We start from the raw sequence: 13,705 nt of genomic DNA on the forward strand, positions 1-13,705 counted from the left end.
CTGACATGATGACTAAATCAGTACCAACCAAGAAGGTTGAAGATTGTTGTCAAGGTGCTGGTGTCATGGTACCTTCCAACTAAGTTAAGATACGAAGACGGGATGGAAGACCCATTTTTGTTTTATGGGGGAGTTTTGTTGAATAAAACCAAAATGGGACCCATCATTAAACTAAAATGATGGAAGCATTGTCTTGTGTCTGCCACCTCCACCAAAAGCACCACTCATTTGCTTAAAGTTCCGTGAATTGCTCCAAATTCACCAACTATGTTTCCTTCCTTTTCTCCCTTCATTCATTATAAATGAATGTAAAATGGGCAGTAGCAAAAACACACAGAGAAGAAAAGCCACTCAATTCAGAGTGAAGAAATCTGGCAGTGAGAGAAGGAGAAAACCACCGTGAGAGAAAGAAGTGAAGCCACGGTAGTGTGAGTGAAAAACAAAGAGAGTCTGTTTTGTGAGTGTGTAAAACTGAGAGTTTTGTGTACCATTCGAGAGGGTGAGATATTTACAGAGAGATCCTCAGAGAGTGAGAGAAAACACTGTAATCCTACTTTCATAGTGGAGATATTTTTCTGGACTAGGTCCCGTGGTTTTTTCCGAGAGGATTTTCCACGTTAAAATTTCAGGTGTTATTTTTCTCTACGCTTTCATTTTACGCTTCCGCATAGTGCCCATTTTGGGGTTCACAGAGGAGGGAACAAGTACCACTGTTTCCCAACATTTTCTTGTTTAACTGACCAGCTGTTTGAGGGGCTCGTATACTTATAAATGAGATATGGTTTGTATTGTTAGACATAAAAACCTTTAATATCTTGGTATTAAAGCCTCTATAATTGTGTCCAAGTTCCAAAACTCTATTTTTTTATCTTGATTCTTCTATAATTGTGTCCTAGTTATGTTTGTACATAATGGAAGGTACATCTGTGTATTATCTATATTTTAATTTAAAAGGACTCTTGCCGGAACACGTTAGATATATATACCCAATAGCTTATGCTTTTGGTGTAGTTGGTTACTGGGTATTTGTCATACTTCACGGTAGAAATTTTAGTATGAGTATATTCGTAGCTGTACTTGTCACTCATTATTACTATCTTCTTGTACCCGTAGCCAGAGTTCTCTCACCAAACTTGCTCCTCTTGAAGCAGTGCTCTTTGAACTAGATGGAACTATATGTGAATCCCTTCAGGTTCATACCTTTGTCTTGAGGAACATGCTTCAAGAGGTCGTGTGTCTTTTCTTAGTAGAAAAGTTTTTTTAAGTTCAAAATACTGAAAAAGGCTTTTCTTTTTTGCAATATTCCGTTCAGTCTTTACAAATCAGCATAACTAAGCTCATGATCTATGGCTATTAAAAAACTAATAGAATCTTCTGCGGTTGTCAGATGGGTTTCAATGCTGATACGGTAACTAAAGAATTCCTTTATGACATTGTTGTTGGCAAAACCAAAGATGAAATAGCCTTGTCTCTCTTTCCTGATGATCTGCCACGACGTTTAAAGTTTATGGAAGATGAGGAAGCCCAGTTCCGGAAGTAAGAAATGCTTGCTTTCGTTTACATTCCTCTCTGATGGATAATTCATAATTTTGAAGCTTTAGAAGATAATTCATAATTCTCTGATGGATTGTCCAGAGAGGTTTCACATGTGTGGACTAATGAAGGCTTTGAAAGAATGAGAAGATGGATTGAAAGACGTAAGTTTAAGAGAGCTGCAGTTACCAATTATTCAAGAGCACATGCAGAGCTCATTATCTCCAAACTTGGCCTCTCAGATTTCTTTGATGCTGTTATTACTAAAGACGAATGTGTACATAGCAAGCCTCATCCAGAACCCTACCTGAAAGCTCTTGAAGCTCTCAAGGCGTCAAAGGATCACTCGTTAGTATTTGAGGTCTGCACTTTTTTAAGGAACATCATATTTTAACAACTTTTTTTAACAACAATAAATTATGTATCATTATTTATTGGTTTGTATATTTAAAACCATCCAATCACAAATGATCATATAAGTTATTGTAAAAAAAAGTTGCTAAAGAGTTTTTTCCCTTTTGTAATGTCTTGTTCAAGAATAAACTCTTGAACCATCATACCTTAACAACATTTTTTAACAAAAGATTATATGTCACTGTTTTATTGGTTCATATAATTGATACGAAACTATGTAAAAAAGTTGTTAAAAAAACATTTGATATTAAAAAGTGTATTTGTTGTCGCAGGCTTCTTTTCCAGGGGTCAAAGCTGGAGTTGCAGCTGGGATGCCTGTCATTTATTTGGATTTTAAGTCACCATTTGATCTTTTGATGGAAGCAAAACCTGCATTTGTCATTAAGAATTATAAGAATCACAAATTCTGGGATGCTTTGTATGAACTTGAAAAGGCTGGTAGGGCTCCTTCAGTTTGAATTACTAAGAACATTGTAAGAGTACTGTACTTTATGCTCAACAAAATCAAATCGTTCAAATAACTCATAATTTATAGTAAGATGAAGAATAAATACTAGCTTAAATAAATTTTAAGTTTATTGTAAATTTAGATACTTTTATTAAAAAACCATTCTATTAAATATTAAAAACTTTATATTTTTTAATTGAATTTTCTCATTATTGAATATTATCTTGCACCTGTCTTTTCATCTAAAACAAAATTAGTGTAATTAAATTATCAATCTCTCGTAAATTTAGATGTTTTTAATTGGATTTTTATTAAAACAAGTAGAAACTCGCCCAACAAAGCCACAACTAATGTGATTTTCTTTTATATTTTGTGTTAATATAATTTATGTTTTTGCAGGTTCAGAAAAAAAAAACTTGAGTAAAGGCTTCTAGTGAAGAATACATGTTTTTGTACAGCTTAATTGCTTACTTTATTTTAATAGTTAACATTGGATAATAAAAATTGTAATGGTTGCATATGTTAACCAAGAGGTTAGGATTCTAATCCTAATGATAATAAATTCATATTAAAAAATCATTTAAAAATATTCTAAAATTTTTCTTTTAAATTTTTCTTCAATTTTTATAAGAATTTTTATCTCACTTTTATTTTTAATTTCGAATGGAAGGAGTTAAAAGAAATTAAAATATACAAATTATTTTTAAAAAGCTAATTTAGGGATATTCTTTACTATGACACAGTCTTACTTGAATCATATGCACAACCACTGTTCAAGAAATAAAAATCGAGTATAATAAACTTAATTGCATCTCTGAGACTCTAAGTCACAATTGAATATAGACAACTTCATTTAGTTTTAAAAATTATAATAGGTCATTGAAATTAGTAAATTACTAAAATAGTTATCGAAGTTGTTGGGTAAGAGAGGAAAAATACTCACACCTAAAATAAAAAGAATAAAATAAACAAAAAAAAATAATGTAATTTTTTAAAAAAATTAAATTAAATTATATATGTTTTCTCTAACTCTACCAAAAAAACACAATAACATCATCAATTGTGAATAGAATTTTTTTTTTTAAAAAAACTAATTTTCTCCCTTGTTTTTTTCTAAACACTAAAATCATACAAAAGAGAAGAAAAGATGCTAAGGTGTCTTCCTAAAAAAAATTCTACTCCTTTTAGATGAAAAAGAAAGTAACAAAATATATTTAATTCTTAACCTACATGATCATAATAAACAAATTGGTAGATGTATTATAGCTCGTGATCGGTCTGCTAAGGAGAATCCGGAGCCAATACATGCAACCGATCGACGGTCAGACAAACACTAATCAGAAAAGATAAATATCATTAATGACCAATTAATACGTTTAATGGTCATATTAAATGCGAATATATGTTTTTTTATGAGTGATTGAAAAGTCATATTATACAAAAATATGATATTAATGGACAATTAGCTGGTATATTAGCAAATATTATTAGATTTATTGTTATATCAAATATGAATTAACGAACTTGATTGCTATAAGCCCTATAAATATAGGGTTAATGCCTAGGTAAAGACACTTTGATCTATGATAATAAAATATATACCATTTGATAAAACCGTTACAAACTTGAGCGGAGTGCCTTTTGCAGATATTTCTCCTCCTAACCAATTGATCTAAGCTGAAACGTACAAGCAGAATACACAAGTTAAAGGTTAGTGTCTCGGTCTCACAAACTCCACTCCCAACACCGAAATAGTATATATAAAGGTTTAATACCTCTTTTGGTCCCTCGAAAGGGGGCAAATGTTCAATTGGGTCCTACCTTTTTTTAGAAGTTCAATGTGGTCCCAAATTTTGTAAAAAGTGTGCAATCAAGTCCTTTTTGGAAACGACGTTGATTTTTTAACGGAGCAGCTGACAGGGTGGACTGAAGTTAGCTACGTGGCTGTGTGAGGGTGATACGTGGCTGTGTGAGGGTGATACGTGGCTGTCATCTTGTTCTTGTCACCCAAAATGATCACGGCATTCAGGAATCATGTTATTTAGAAGGAATAGAATCTGCTAGCCGAATTCCATACGCAAACATACAGAGATGAATCTATTGTTAGCAAACATAGTATACTTGAATTTTTTTTGCTTGAGTTCCCCTCATTCCAAGACCAAAGACCGCCGCTGAAGGAATAAACCAGAAGCTCCGTCCTTCGCCGCCGACGAACCAGGTCGAAGAAGTCGAACCATACCGCGAGGCTAGCCCTCCACCTGCAGAAAACCAGAACCAAAAACAAAAACCAAAACCCAGAGATCCAGCGGCCAACCTCGGCGAAGTTTCGTTGATCTCCGCAAACCTGTCGCTCGAGACCCACCGCGCGAACCACCATCGAAACCCCAAGGGTTGCGCCTCTGTCGCTGTGTCGCTCACAAGCTCCGCCGCCGCGGACCACCCCAAAGCTGTCGCGAGTTGTCCCAACGTGAGAGAAAGGAAGCTGCCATATGGTTGCAGAGCAGCGCCGAAGGAGAAGAAGAGAAGGGAAAACTATATCTTTCCCTCACATGAGCGTGACGAAGCAGACATAAGAAGAAGAGGTAGAAAGAAATTGAGATTTCCAATTTAGGATTCATAATCCTTTCAGATTGGGAGTTTTCCTTCTTAATTCTAATTTTAATTAGGTTCCTAATTTTCAAATTTAGGATTTTTCGAATTAGAAAAATCACGTACAGTCACGTAGCAAACTTCAGTCCACCCTGTCTGCTCCGTTAAAAAATTAATGCCGTTCCAAAAAAGAATTAATTGCACACTTTTTACAAAATTTGGGACCACATTGAATTTCTAAAAAAAGGTAGGACCCAATTGAACATTTATCTCTTCGAGGGACCAAAAGAGGTATTAAACCTATATATAAACATACAATTTGAGATAAAAAAAGTACAATCAACATTTACAATTAGAGATCAATTTTTTTATATTATTATTTACTATTGAAATAAATTGATTGATAGTTTATAATATGATTAAATACATTTTATTTTATTTACTTCAGAAATGGATTTGATTGGTCATTCTTATTTAAAAGTTTAAATTTATCGATGATAGATAATCTGAAGATAAGTTTAGTTATTTAAATGATCTGAGAGAATAATTTGACGGACACAATTTCATGACATATGTGAGAAAATAAATAAATTAAGTGATTTATCTCTGCCTTTTGAAAGACGTGAAACACCATAATACAGGACATGTCCCATGCTTCTTCTCTTTTTCTGCATCTACGAAACTTCCCTTGGCAAATATTCACCAAGCCTTCTTCTTTGCATTGCCTCCCAAGGTGCTTCCTTCCATCACTTGCAATGTATAATAGCTTTTCTTACTGAATTTTGTTTGATAATACAATAGCTTTTCTTACTGAATTTTGTTTGATAATACAATAGCTTCTCTTATTCAATCTTGTCCCATCAATTTATTTCGCATTTACTCTGTTAATCTCTTCCATTGGTAACACTTTAACAAAGTTTCATTGATGTGGTGTTCATTAAAAATTGAACCTTTATCTACTTTTTCCAACACCTTGAGATTTGAGGTTGTATGCCCCTTTCTTATTCTGTGGACTCCACTACCCACACCCTGTTTGTTTTCAAGCAAAATTGTGGATTTTTATTTTATTTTATTATATTTTTTGGTTGTGATTAAAAACATGTAGAAGAAGGGAAGATGAAGTTGGATTTTGCACCGTAAATATGTATGATATTGTTGGAAGTGAGACATTATAAATAAGTCCAAATCTCATTTTTCAAAGATTAAGTTTAAAGTGCATTTCTTAATAGATATTTCGAATTCTTGTCCTCATTTTCACATTGTTGTCTTCTAGTTTAACAATGAAGCTCTGCAGAGGGACCTGCATACTTGTAAATGAGATGATCTTTGCATTTTAAGATATAAAATCCATTTTGTGCCTTCACCCCATTAGTTTAAGCTTTTTGAATATCGAAGCTATCATAACATGTTGGATACTTGTTATCGTGATTCTTCCAAATAGAAGCTAAATTTCAGAAAATGTGGCTCTGCAATATATTGTCTATGTTCTAACTCAAAAGGGATCAAGAATGAGGGTGCATGTCAAATATATAAGCCTTCAGATGGTTGTATGCAACAATTCAAGCTTTGGAATAGTTAGTTTGTGACTTGCTTTGTGATATAAAAAGAAAATTTAGTACGCAGCCTGATCATTTTGCTGAACTGGTCTCTCATTACCTTCGTGTGGTACCAGCAGCATGAGTTCTCTCACCGGACTTTCTCCACTTGAAGCTGTGCTCTTTGATGTAGATGGAACACTATGTGACTCTGATCCACTCCACTATGAAGCTTTGCGTGAAATGCTCCTAAAGGTACTGCTTCTTTTCTTAGTACAAAATTCTCAATGGAAAACATTGAGAAAACAATATTAGTTATTTTGTTGCAATTCTCCGTTTGTGGTATTTGCAAACCACCATCACCAAGCACACGATCAATAGCTATTAGTAAACTGACACGAACATTGGTGGCTGTCAGATTGGTTTTAATGGAGGTGTTCCTATAACGGAGGAATTTTTTGTTGAAAAATTTTCTGGCAAGATCAACGTTGATGCTGCCTCAGTTGCCTTTCCTGAGGATCTGGAACAAGGTTTGAAGTTTGTAGAAGATAAGGAAGCCATGTTCCGGAGGTAAACCCTGCTCTCTCTATCTATCTATCTATCTATCTGTATACCCTTCCTCCATGTGCTTCATTTGAAGGTTTAGAAGATAAATCTCTTATGGACTATCCAGATTGGCAAGAGAGCAACTGAAGCCTGTGAAAGGCCTTGATAAAGTGAGGACATGGGTTGAAAACCGTGGTCTGAAGAGAGCTGCAGTTACCAATTCTCCAAGAGAAAATGCAGAACTCATGATCTCAAAACTTGGTCTCTCGGACTTCTTTGATGTTCTTATTATTGGTGATGAATGTGATCGTGGTAAACCTCATCCCGACCCTTACTTGAAAGCTCTTGAAGTTCTGAAGGCATCGAAGGATCATGCATTTGTATTTGAGGTCTGCATTTTTGTGATGTCTGACTAAACAAGAATTTGTTCTAGACCTGCTTTTGACATACTTTCTATTTTTCTGTAATAGGATTCTTTTTCAGGGATTATAGCTGGAGTGGCAGCTGGTATGCCTGTTATTGGCATAGCTACACGAAACCCAGAGGATTTACTGATGAAAGCAAAGCCTGCTTTTCTGATTAAGGATTATGAGGATCCAAAGTTGTGGGCAGCTTTAGAAGAATTTGACAAGCCTGGTGCCGAAAAGTTGGAATTTCTGGATAAAAACATTTAGCAAGGAGTTTGATGGGCCAAATTCTGATGAGCCTTCATGTCAGAAAAAATAAAAGGCAATTATAATTTATCTGCGGGAAGGTTATGTTTTGTATCTGACAATCAACGGTTGTTTCTACATGTTTTGTATCTGACAATGAACCGTTGTTTCAACAAAAAATTCCTCCGTTATAGGAACAGCTCCATTAAAACCAATCTGACAGCCACCAAGTTGTATCTTTTGGAGTGGATCAGAGTCACAGAGTGTTCCATCTACATCAAGGAGATGTTGAACGTGTTGCGTTCCCGTGGCAGATCCTTCTCCGTGGGATCAAGGAGAACGTGGCAGTTTTTCTCCGTCTGCAAAGGGGGAGTTGTGATCCATTAGCATAATATGCATAGTAATATTTTTATTTTTTTAATATAGTTTTCTTGAAAGAATAATAAATCATTTTTTTATCAAGAGAAAGAAAGAAAGAAATAAAAATTTCATTTAATTAATTTACTTTCATCGACGGCACTGCTCATACTTCAGATAACATAAATCTTAAACTGATTAAATGATGAAAGAAGTGTCAAAAATCAATACATGATCATATCTAATCTAATAAGACGTTCCTTTATCTAGATTTATCCGCAATTTAGTAAAGAATAAAGTGCAATATTATACACAAAAACCATGAGCAACCGGAGAAGGCTCAGGCAAATGGCGTGGAGGCGGTGACTGATATGTGGCGAAGGGGGCTAGGGCTAGATCCCCTACTCCGCCTCTGTGTTTCTGTGTGTATGGAGGTAGAAGAAGATGGTGAGGGAAAGTGAAATGAGAGAACTGGAGAAGATAAGCTGTGTGATGATGATGGAGGCTCTTGTTGGAAAAGTAGGAAAAGGAAAAAAAAGGTAAAAATAAAAATTCAAAAGTCGATGTCTTATTTTTTAATTTTCTATATTTCACCTCAACAGCTTTAAAATAATTATAAAAAAAACTATATAAAAATTAAAAAAGGTATATCTGTGTCAAATTTGTGTAAAAAAAGTGATGTTAATATATAATTTTTCTTGAATAATTTTAATGAGGTAAAAAGAGACGTATGCGTAATCAAACGGTGCAATCCCTAATTAGGTTGCGAAATGAAGGAGAAGGCATAATATAAGACAGCACAGAAGGAACAAATACAACCTTAGCCAAAAACAAAAACAAAGCATGGGTTTACTGTGGTGGCGAAAGGAGAATAAACCCCAATCCCAACACAACTCCCAACCAAAGTCATCCTCTTCAATTCCCACATCCAACGCTGTAGACACAACCAAACCCCTTGCTGAGGTCCCAGGCATGAACGGCGCCGTCGAGGTTCCTCGACCACCCAATGCCACCCTGTCGGTTTTCGAGTTCGGCTCCGTCGCCGCTTCCAACGACAACGTCACACTCGCCGGCTACTGCCCCGTCTCCGAGGACCTCGAGCCCTGCCGCTGGGAGATCCTCCCGGCAATTCAGTCCAATGCGCCTCAGTTTCGCGTAGTTTTCTGATTTCATCTCTCTCTTCTACTTGTGCCATGGGATTCAATTTTATCTACTTTTTGCTCTAAAAACACGGTTGGGTTACTTTAAGAGAAATTCTCCCCTCTCTTATATTCTCTATCTCTCTTCTCTTTTCGTTTTGTCAATTTGGTATCTTTGATGGATGCATGTTATGTTTTGAGTTAGAATCCCATCATATACATATGATACGGATTAAAATTACTTTAACTACTAGTGAGAAAGAAAACACAGAATAGTATGCGTGTCTTGGTTTAGTGTGAGTGCTGTGTTGAGTTATACTAATTTTTTTCCAAATCTGAGATTAGGATCGATGATATTGTTAATCGTTTGGATGTATAAAAAACAACGGAATATGCTTTTAAATGGATTTGAAAGCTAAAGTTTTCCCGTGTTATATGGAAGATGTTTTTTGGGAGGATATTGCAGTGACCATGTTTCTCGATAGGTCATGGCGTTCATAGACACCAGTTTTGAAAGAATCATTGGCCCTTACAGTACTCTAATCCTATTGACAGTGCACAAGGTGAGGGCAGCCCAAGTACTACTGCAGAAGCTGAACACGGCCCAACCAATACTCTAGAAGCTTCTATTGATCGACCTAAGAGGGTTGTTCGTCAGCCAATTTATCTTAGGGATTTTGTTACTAAGTAACGTGTCTTCCTTTTAGGGGAAACTCTGTTTTTCCCTTACAATTGGTGCTTTCATTGAGTCTTACTCCCTTCATCCATGGCCGACTCACCTGACCCATTCACCTCCCTTGACCGCAAATTAGAACAAATCTTACTAGCCCAAGCCAATTTTTCCAACACCCTCATGGACATTGACAATCGTACATCCCACCTTGAGAACCAACTCTCACTCAACCCTAAACCTCTCAATACCCCTTACCGATCGATGAAAATGGACCTTCCGCCCTTTGATGGAACAAATTCCCTTGGTTGGATCTTCAAAGCCAATCAGTTCTTCGCCTTCCACCAAACTCCCCTAGAGCAACGCATTCAGCTCGCTTCCTTTTCTCTTGAAGGAAAAGCCCTTGCCTGGTTTTAGTGGATGCACAACAACGGGTTACTCACCTCGTGGGACGCTTTCCTCCGAGCGCTCGAACTCCGATTTGCTCCCTCAAAGTTTGACGATCCTATCGCAACCCTGTGCAAGCTTTCTCAAACACACTCATTGCAAGACTACCTCTCTGAGTTTGAGAAACTCTCTAATAGGATATCTGGTTACCCCACCAGCTTTTATCTGAGTTGTTTTATCTCGGGCCTCAAACCCCACCTTCGTCGAGAGGTCACGGTCCTCCAACCGTCAGACCTGAACCAAGCTATTGCGTTTGCCAAGCTGCATGAGGACAAACACTCTAGCAACCCCCCATTCAATCGTTTCCCCCGACCATCTCCATCAACCAACACACCACCACTTACCTCCCCAAAACCACTACCACCACTCTTACCCATACCTCCCAATAAGCTACCCATCAAAAGATTAACAGAGACAGAAATGCAGGCAAGGAGAGAGAAGAATTTATGCTACAACTGTGATGAACAGTATACGCGTGGGCATCGTTGTAAGTCTCAATTTCTCCTTTTAGTCTCAACCGAACCAGACGATGACCCAGATACACCAACAGACTCGGATCCACGGGTTATAAATGACCCTTCTCCTGAATCAGGCCTCATTAGTCTATATGCACTTTCGGGTCAATGGGCTCCTCGCACCCTACGTCTGACGGGATCCATTAACGGGTACAAAGTCCAAGTTTTGGTGGATAGTGGAGCTACACACAATTTCATACAAAGTAGGGTGGCTCATTTCCTTCAACTCCAGAATGAGCCCACTTCAACTCCTTTGAGAGTAATGGTCGGTAACGGTGATTTTCTCCCCTGCTCAAATTTTTGTCCCAAGGCCCAACTTCATTTGGCCTCTTTAAAATTCTCCATTGATTTGTATCCATTAGAATTGTCTGGTACTGACATTGTATTAGGGGTTCATTGGCTGACTCAAGTAAGCCCATTTGTGATGGACTACAATGGCCTTTTTATGAGATTCATGTGGGAAGGTCAATTAGTGGAACTGAAAGGAGAAACCGGCCCAACTCCGAGCCCAATCTCTGTCCACCAATTACGGAGACTGCAACAAACAAATAGTATTAAGGCTCTTTTCCAACTCACACTTGAGCCTACATACTCATCATCCTTCCACTCTTACTCTGCCACCACAACCACACCCCCTCCTTCCCCCGCCACCACTATTACACATACTCCCACCTCTGATCACTCCCACCTCTGATCACCCCCACCTTCAAGCCCTCCTCCACAAATACTCCTCTCTTTTTCAACCACCAACTACCTTACCACCCTCAAGACCCACAGATCACCATATTACACTACAGCCAAATACTTCACCAATTTTAGTACGACCTTACCGTTATCCCCACTTCCAAAAGCACAAAATTGAACAGCAGGTGCAACGAATGCTTGACTCAGGCTTTATTAAGCCTAGTACAAGTCCTTTTTCTTCCCCTGTTATCCTTGTCAAGAAGAAAGACGGGACTTGGCGTTTTTGCGTTGACTATCGCGCCCTCAATGCCGCCACTGTGAAGGACAAATTTCTAATTCCAACCATTGATGAGTTATTGGATGAACTGGGTAATGCCGCTTGGTTTTCCAAGTTGGATCTATTTTCGGGTTTCCACCAAATCTTGATGCTTCCCAGCGATTGTGACAAAACTGCCTTCCGCACACATAACGGCCATTTCGAATTCCGAGTCATGCCATTTGGGCTGTGCAATGCCCCCTCTACATTTCAGGCCACCATGAATGACCTCTTTCGCCCACATCTTCGTCAATTCATCATTGTATTCTTTGACGACATCCTCGTCTATAGCCCAACACTGGATTTACACATTTCTCATCTAGAGTGTACTTTTCAATTGCTAGTGCAAAATAGCTTCCACCTTAAAGGGGAGAAATGTTCCATCGGGAAGGAGTCCATACATTACCTGGGTCACATAGTCTCTAATAAGGGCGTGCAGCCAGACCCTAGTAAGATCCAAGTTGTTCTTGATTGGCCAACACCCACGTCAGTCAAGTCTCTTCGGGGCTTCTTGGGTTTGACTGGATTTTATCGTCGCTTCGTGAAGGGTTATGCCTCCATCGCTAGTGCTCTCACCGACCTCCTCAAACGTGACAATTTTTGTTGGCAAGATAGTGCCTCACAGGCCTTCCAACATTTGAAAGAGGCACTAACGAATGCTCCTGTTTTGTCACTGCCCCGTTTTGATCACACGTTCCTAGTTCAAACTGATGCCTCTGGGTCAGGCATGGGGGCTGTTCTCTCTCAAAACGGACATCCCATCACATATTTCAGTAAACAATTTTGCCCGAAGCTGCAAAACTCATCCACTTATATTAGGGAACTATGTGCAATTACCTCAGCTGTACAAAAGTGGCGGCAGTACTTACTTGGTCGAAGATTCATTATCCAAACGGACCAAAAATCAATCAAAGAGTTGTTATCCCAAACTGTTCTTACTCCAGATCAACAACATTACCTCTCCAAGTTGTTGGGCTACGACTTTGAGATACAATATCGCCCATGGAAGTCTAATTCAGCAGCAGATGCTTTATCCAGACTTTCACAACCACAACAGGAGCACTACCTTCTCATTTTATCCATTCCTCAATTGGATTTTCTATTTGATCTGAAGCAGTATTTGTCCACCAATGCTGACTTCCTTTCACTGAAGGAGGAAATCACAAAAAATCCTGTTAACTTTCCTCTATATTCTTTGAGAAATGGGTTAATCCTGTTCAAACAACGCATCTGGATTCCTTCATCATGCCCTTTCATCCCCACTATCTTACATGAGTACCATTCTACACCTTTGGCAGGACACCCTGGTGTAACACGCACCTTTGGGAAGTTAGCAGCTAATTTCTTTTGGGCCAAAATGCGTCAAGACGTTCACACATTTGTCACCCAATGTGAAATTTGTCAACAAACTAAGATTCCAGCTCAAAAACCTGCAGGACTACTTCAACCAATTCCCCCACCTACCAAATGTTGGGAGGATTTATCCCTGGATTTCATTGTGGGCCTTCCTCCATACCAAAGTAATTCTACAATATTGGTTGTTGTAGACAGGTTCTCAAAGGCTGCACACTTTGGCATGTTACCCAGGTCTTTTTCAGCTTCCAAAGTGGCTGACTTATTCATACACATGATTTGCAAATTGCACGGCCTTCCCAAGAGCTTAATTTCTGATCGAGACCCTGTGTTCCTTAGCCAGTTTTGGCGAGAGCTTTTTCGCTTAAGTGGTACCAAATTACGGATGTCCACAGCTTACCATCCTCAATCCGATGGCCAAACTGAGGTGGTTAACAAGGTACTACAACAATATCTTCGTTGCTTCGTTCATCACAAGCCTTCATTATGGGGCAAATTTCTTCCAT

At 38.1% G+C, this 13,705-nt stretch overlaps 2 protein-coding genes across 2 annotated transcripts; both read left to right on the plus strand.

Annotated features, from left to right (window-relative positions):
- Nucleotides 1–6,660: 6,660 nt before the first annotated feature.
- LOC108334765 (haloacid dehalogenase-like hydrolase domain-containing protein Sgpp) lies at nucleotides 6,661–8,070 on the plus strand. The gene is made up of 4 exons (XM_017570704.2): nucleotides 6,661–6,774; nucleotides 6,938–7,089; nucleotides 7,193–7,454; nucleotides 7,536–8,070. The coding sequence occupies exons 1-4, from the start codon at nucleotides 6,661–6,663 to the stop codon at nucleotides 7,737–7,739; spliced, it is 732 nt and encodes a 243-aa protein (XP_017426193.1). The 3' UTR covers nucleotides 7,740–8,070.
- A 764-nt stretch (nucleotides 8,071–8,834) lies between these two features.
- Nucleotides 8,835–9,413, plus strand: LOC108334766 (uncharacterized). Its single transcript, XM_017570705.2, has one exon. It carries the CDS (start codon nucleotides 8,919–8,921, stop codon nucleotides 9,240–9,242), a length of 324 nt encoding a protein of 107 aa, XP_017426194.1. The 5' UTR covers nucleotides 8,835–8,918; the 3' UTR covers nucleotides 9,243–9,413.
- Nucleotides 9,414–13,705: the final 4,292 nt, after the last annotated feature.

Source organism: Vigna angularis, chromosome 10 (genome assembly GCF_016808095.1).
Source record: "Vigna angularis cultivar LongXiaoDou No.4 chromosome 10, ASM1680809v1, whole genome shotgun sequence".
NCBI classification, from domain to species: domain Eukaryota; kingdom Viridiplantae; phylum Streptophyta; class Magnoliopsida; order Fabales; family Fabaceae; genus Vigna; species Vigna angularis.

Excerpts from the sequence above, each read along its gene's own strand:
- LOC108334766 (XM_017570705.2), top strand. The coding sequence starts at position 8,919 with ATGGGTTTACTGTGGTGGCGAAAGGAGAATAAACCCCAATCCCAACAC.
- LOC108334765 (XM_017570704.2), top strand. The coding sequence starts at position 6,661 with ATGAGTTCTCTCACCGGACTTTCTCCACTTGAAGCTGTGCTCTTTGAT. Across the intron at positions 6,775-6,937 it reads TGCGTGAAATGCTCCTAAAG|ATTGGTTTTAATGGAGGTGT; the intron begins GTACTGCTTCTT and ends GGTGGCTGTCAG. Across the intron at positions 7,090-7,192 it reads AAGGAAGCCATGTTCCGGAG|ATTGGCAAGAGAGCAACTGA; the intron begins GTAAACCCTGCT and ends TGGACTATCCAG.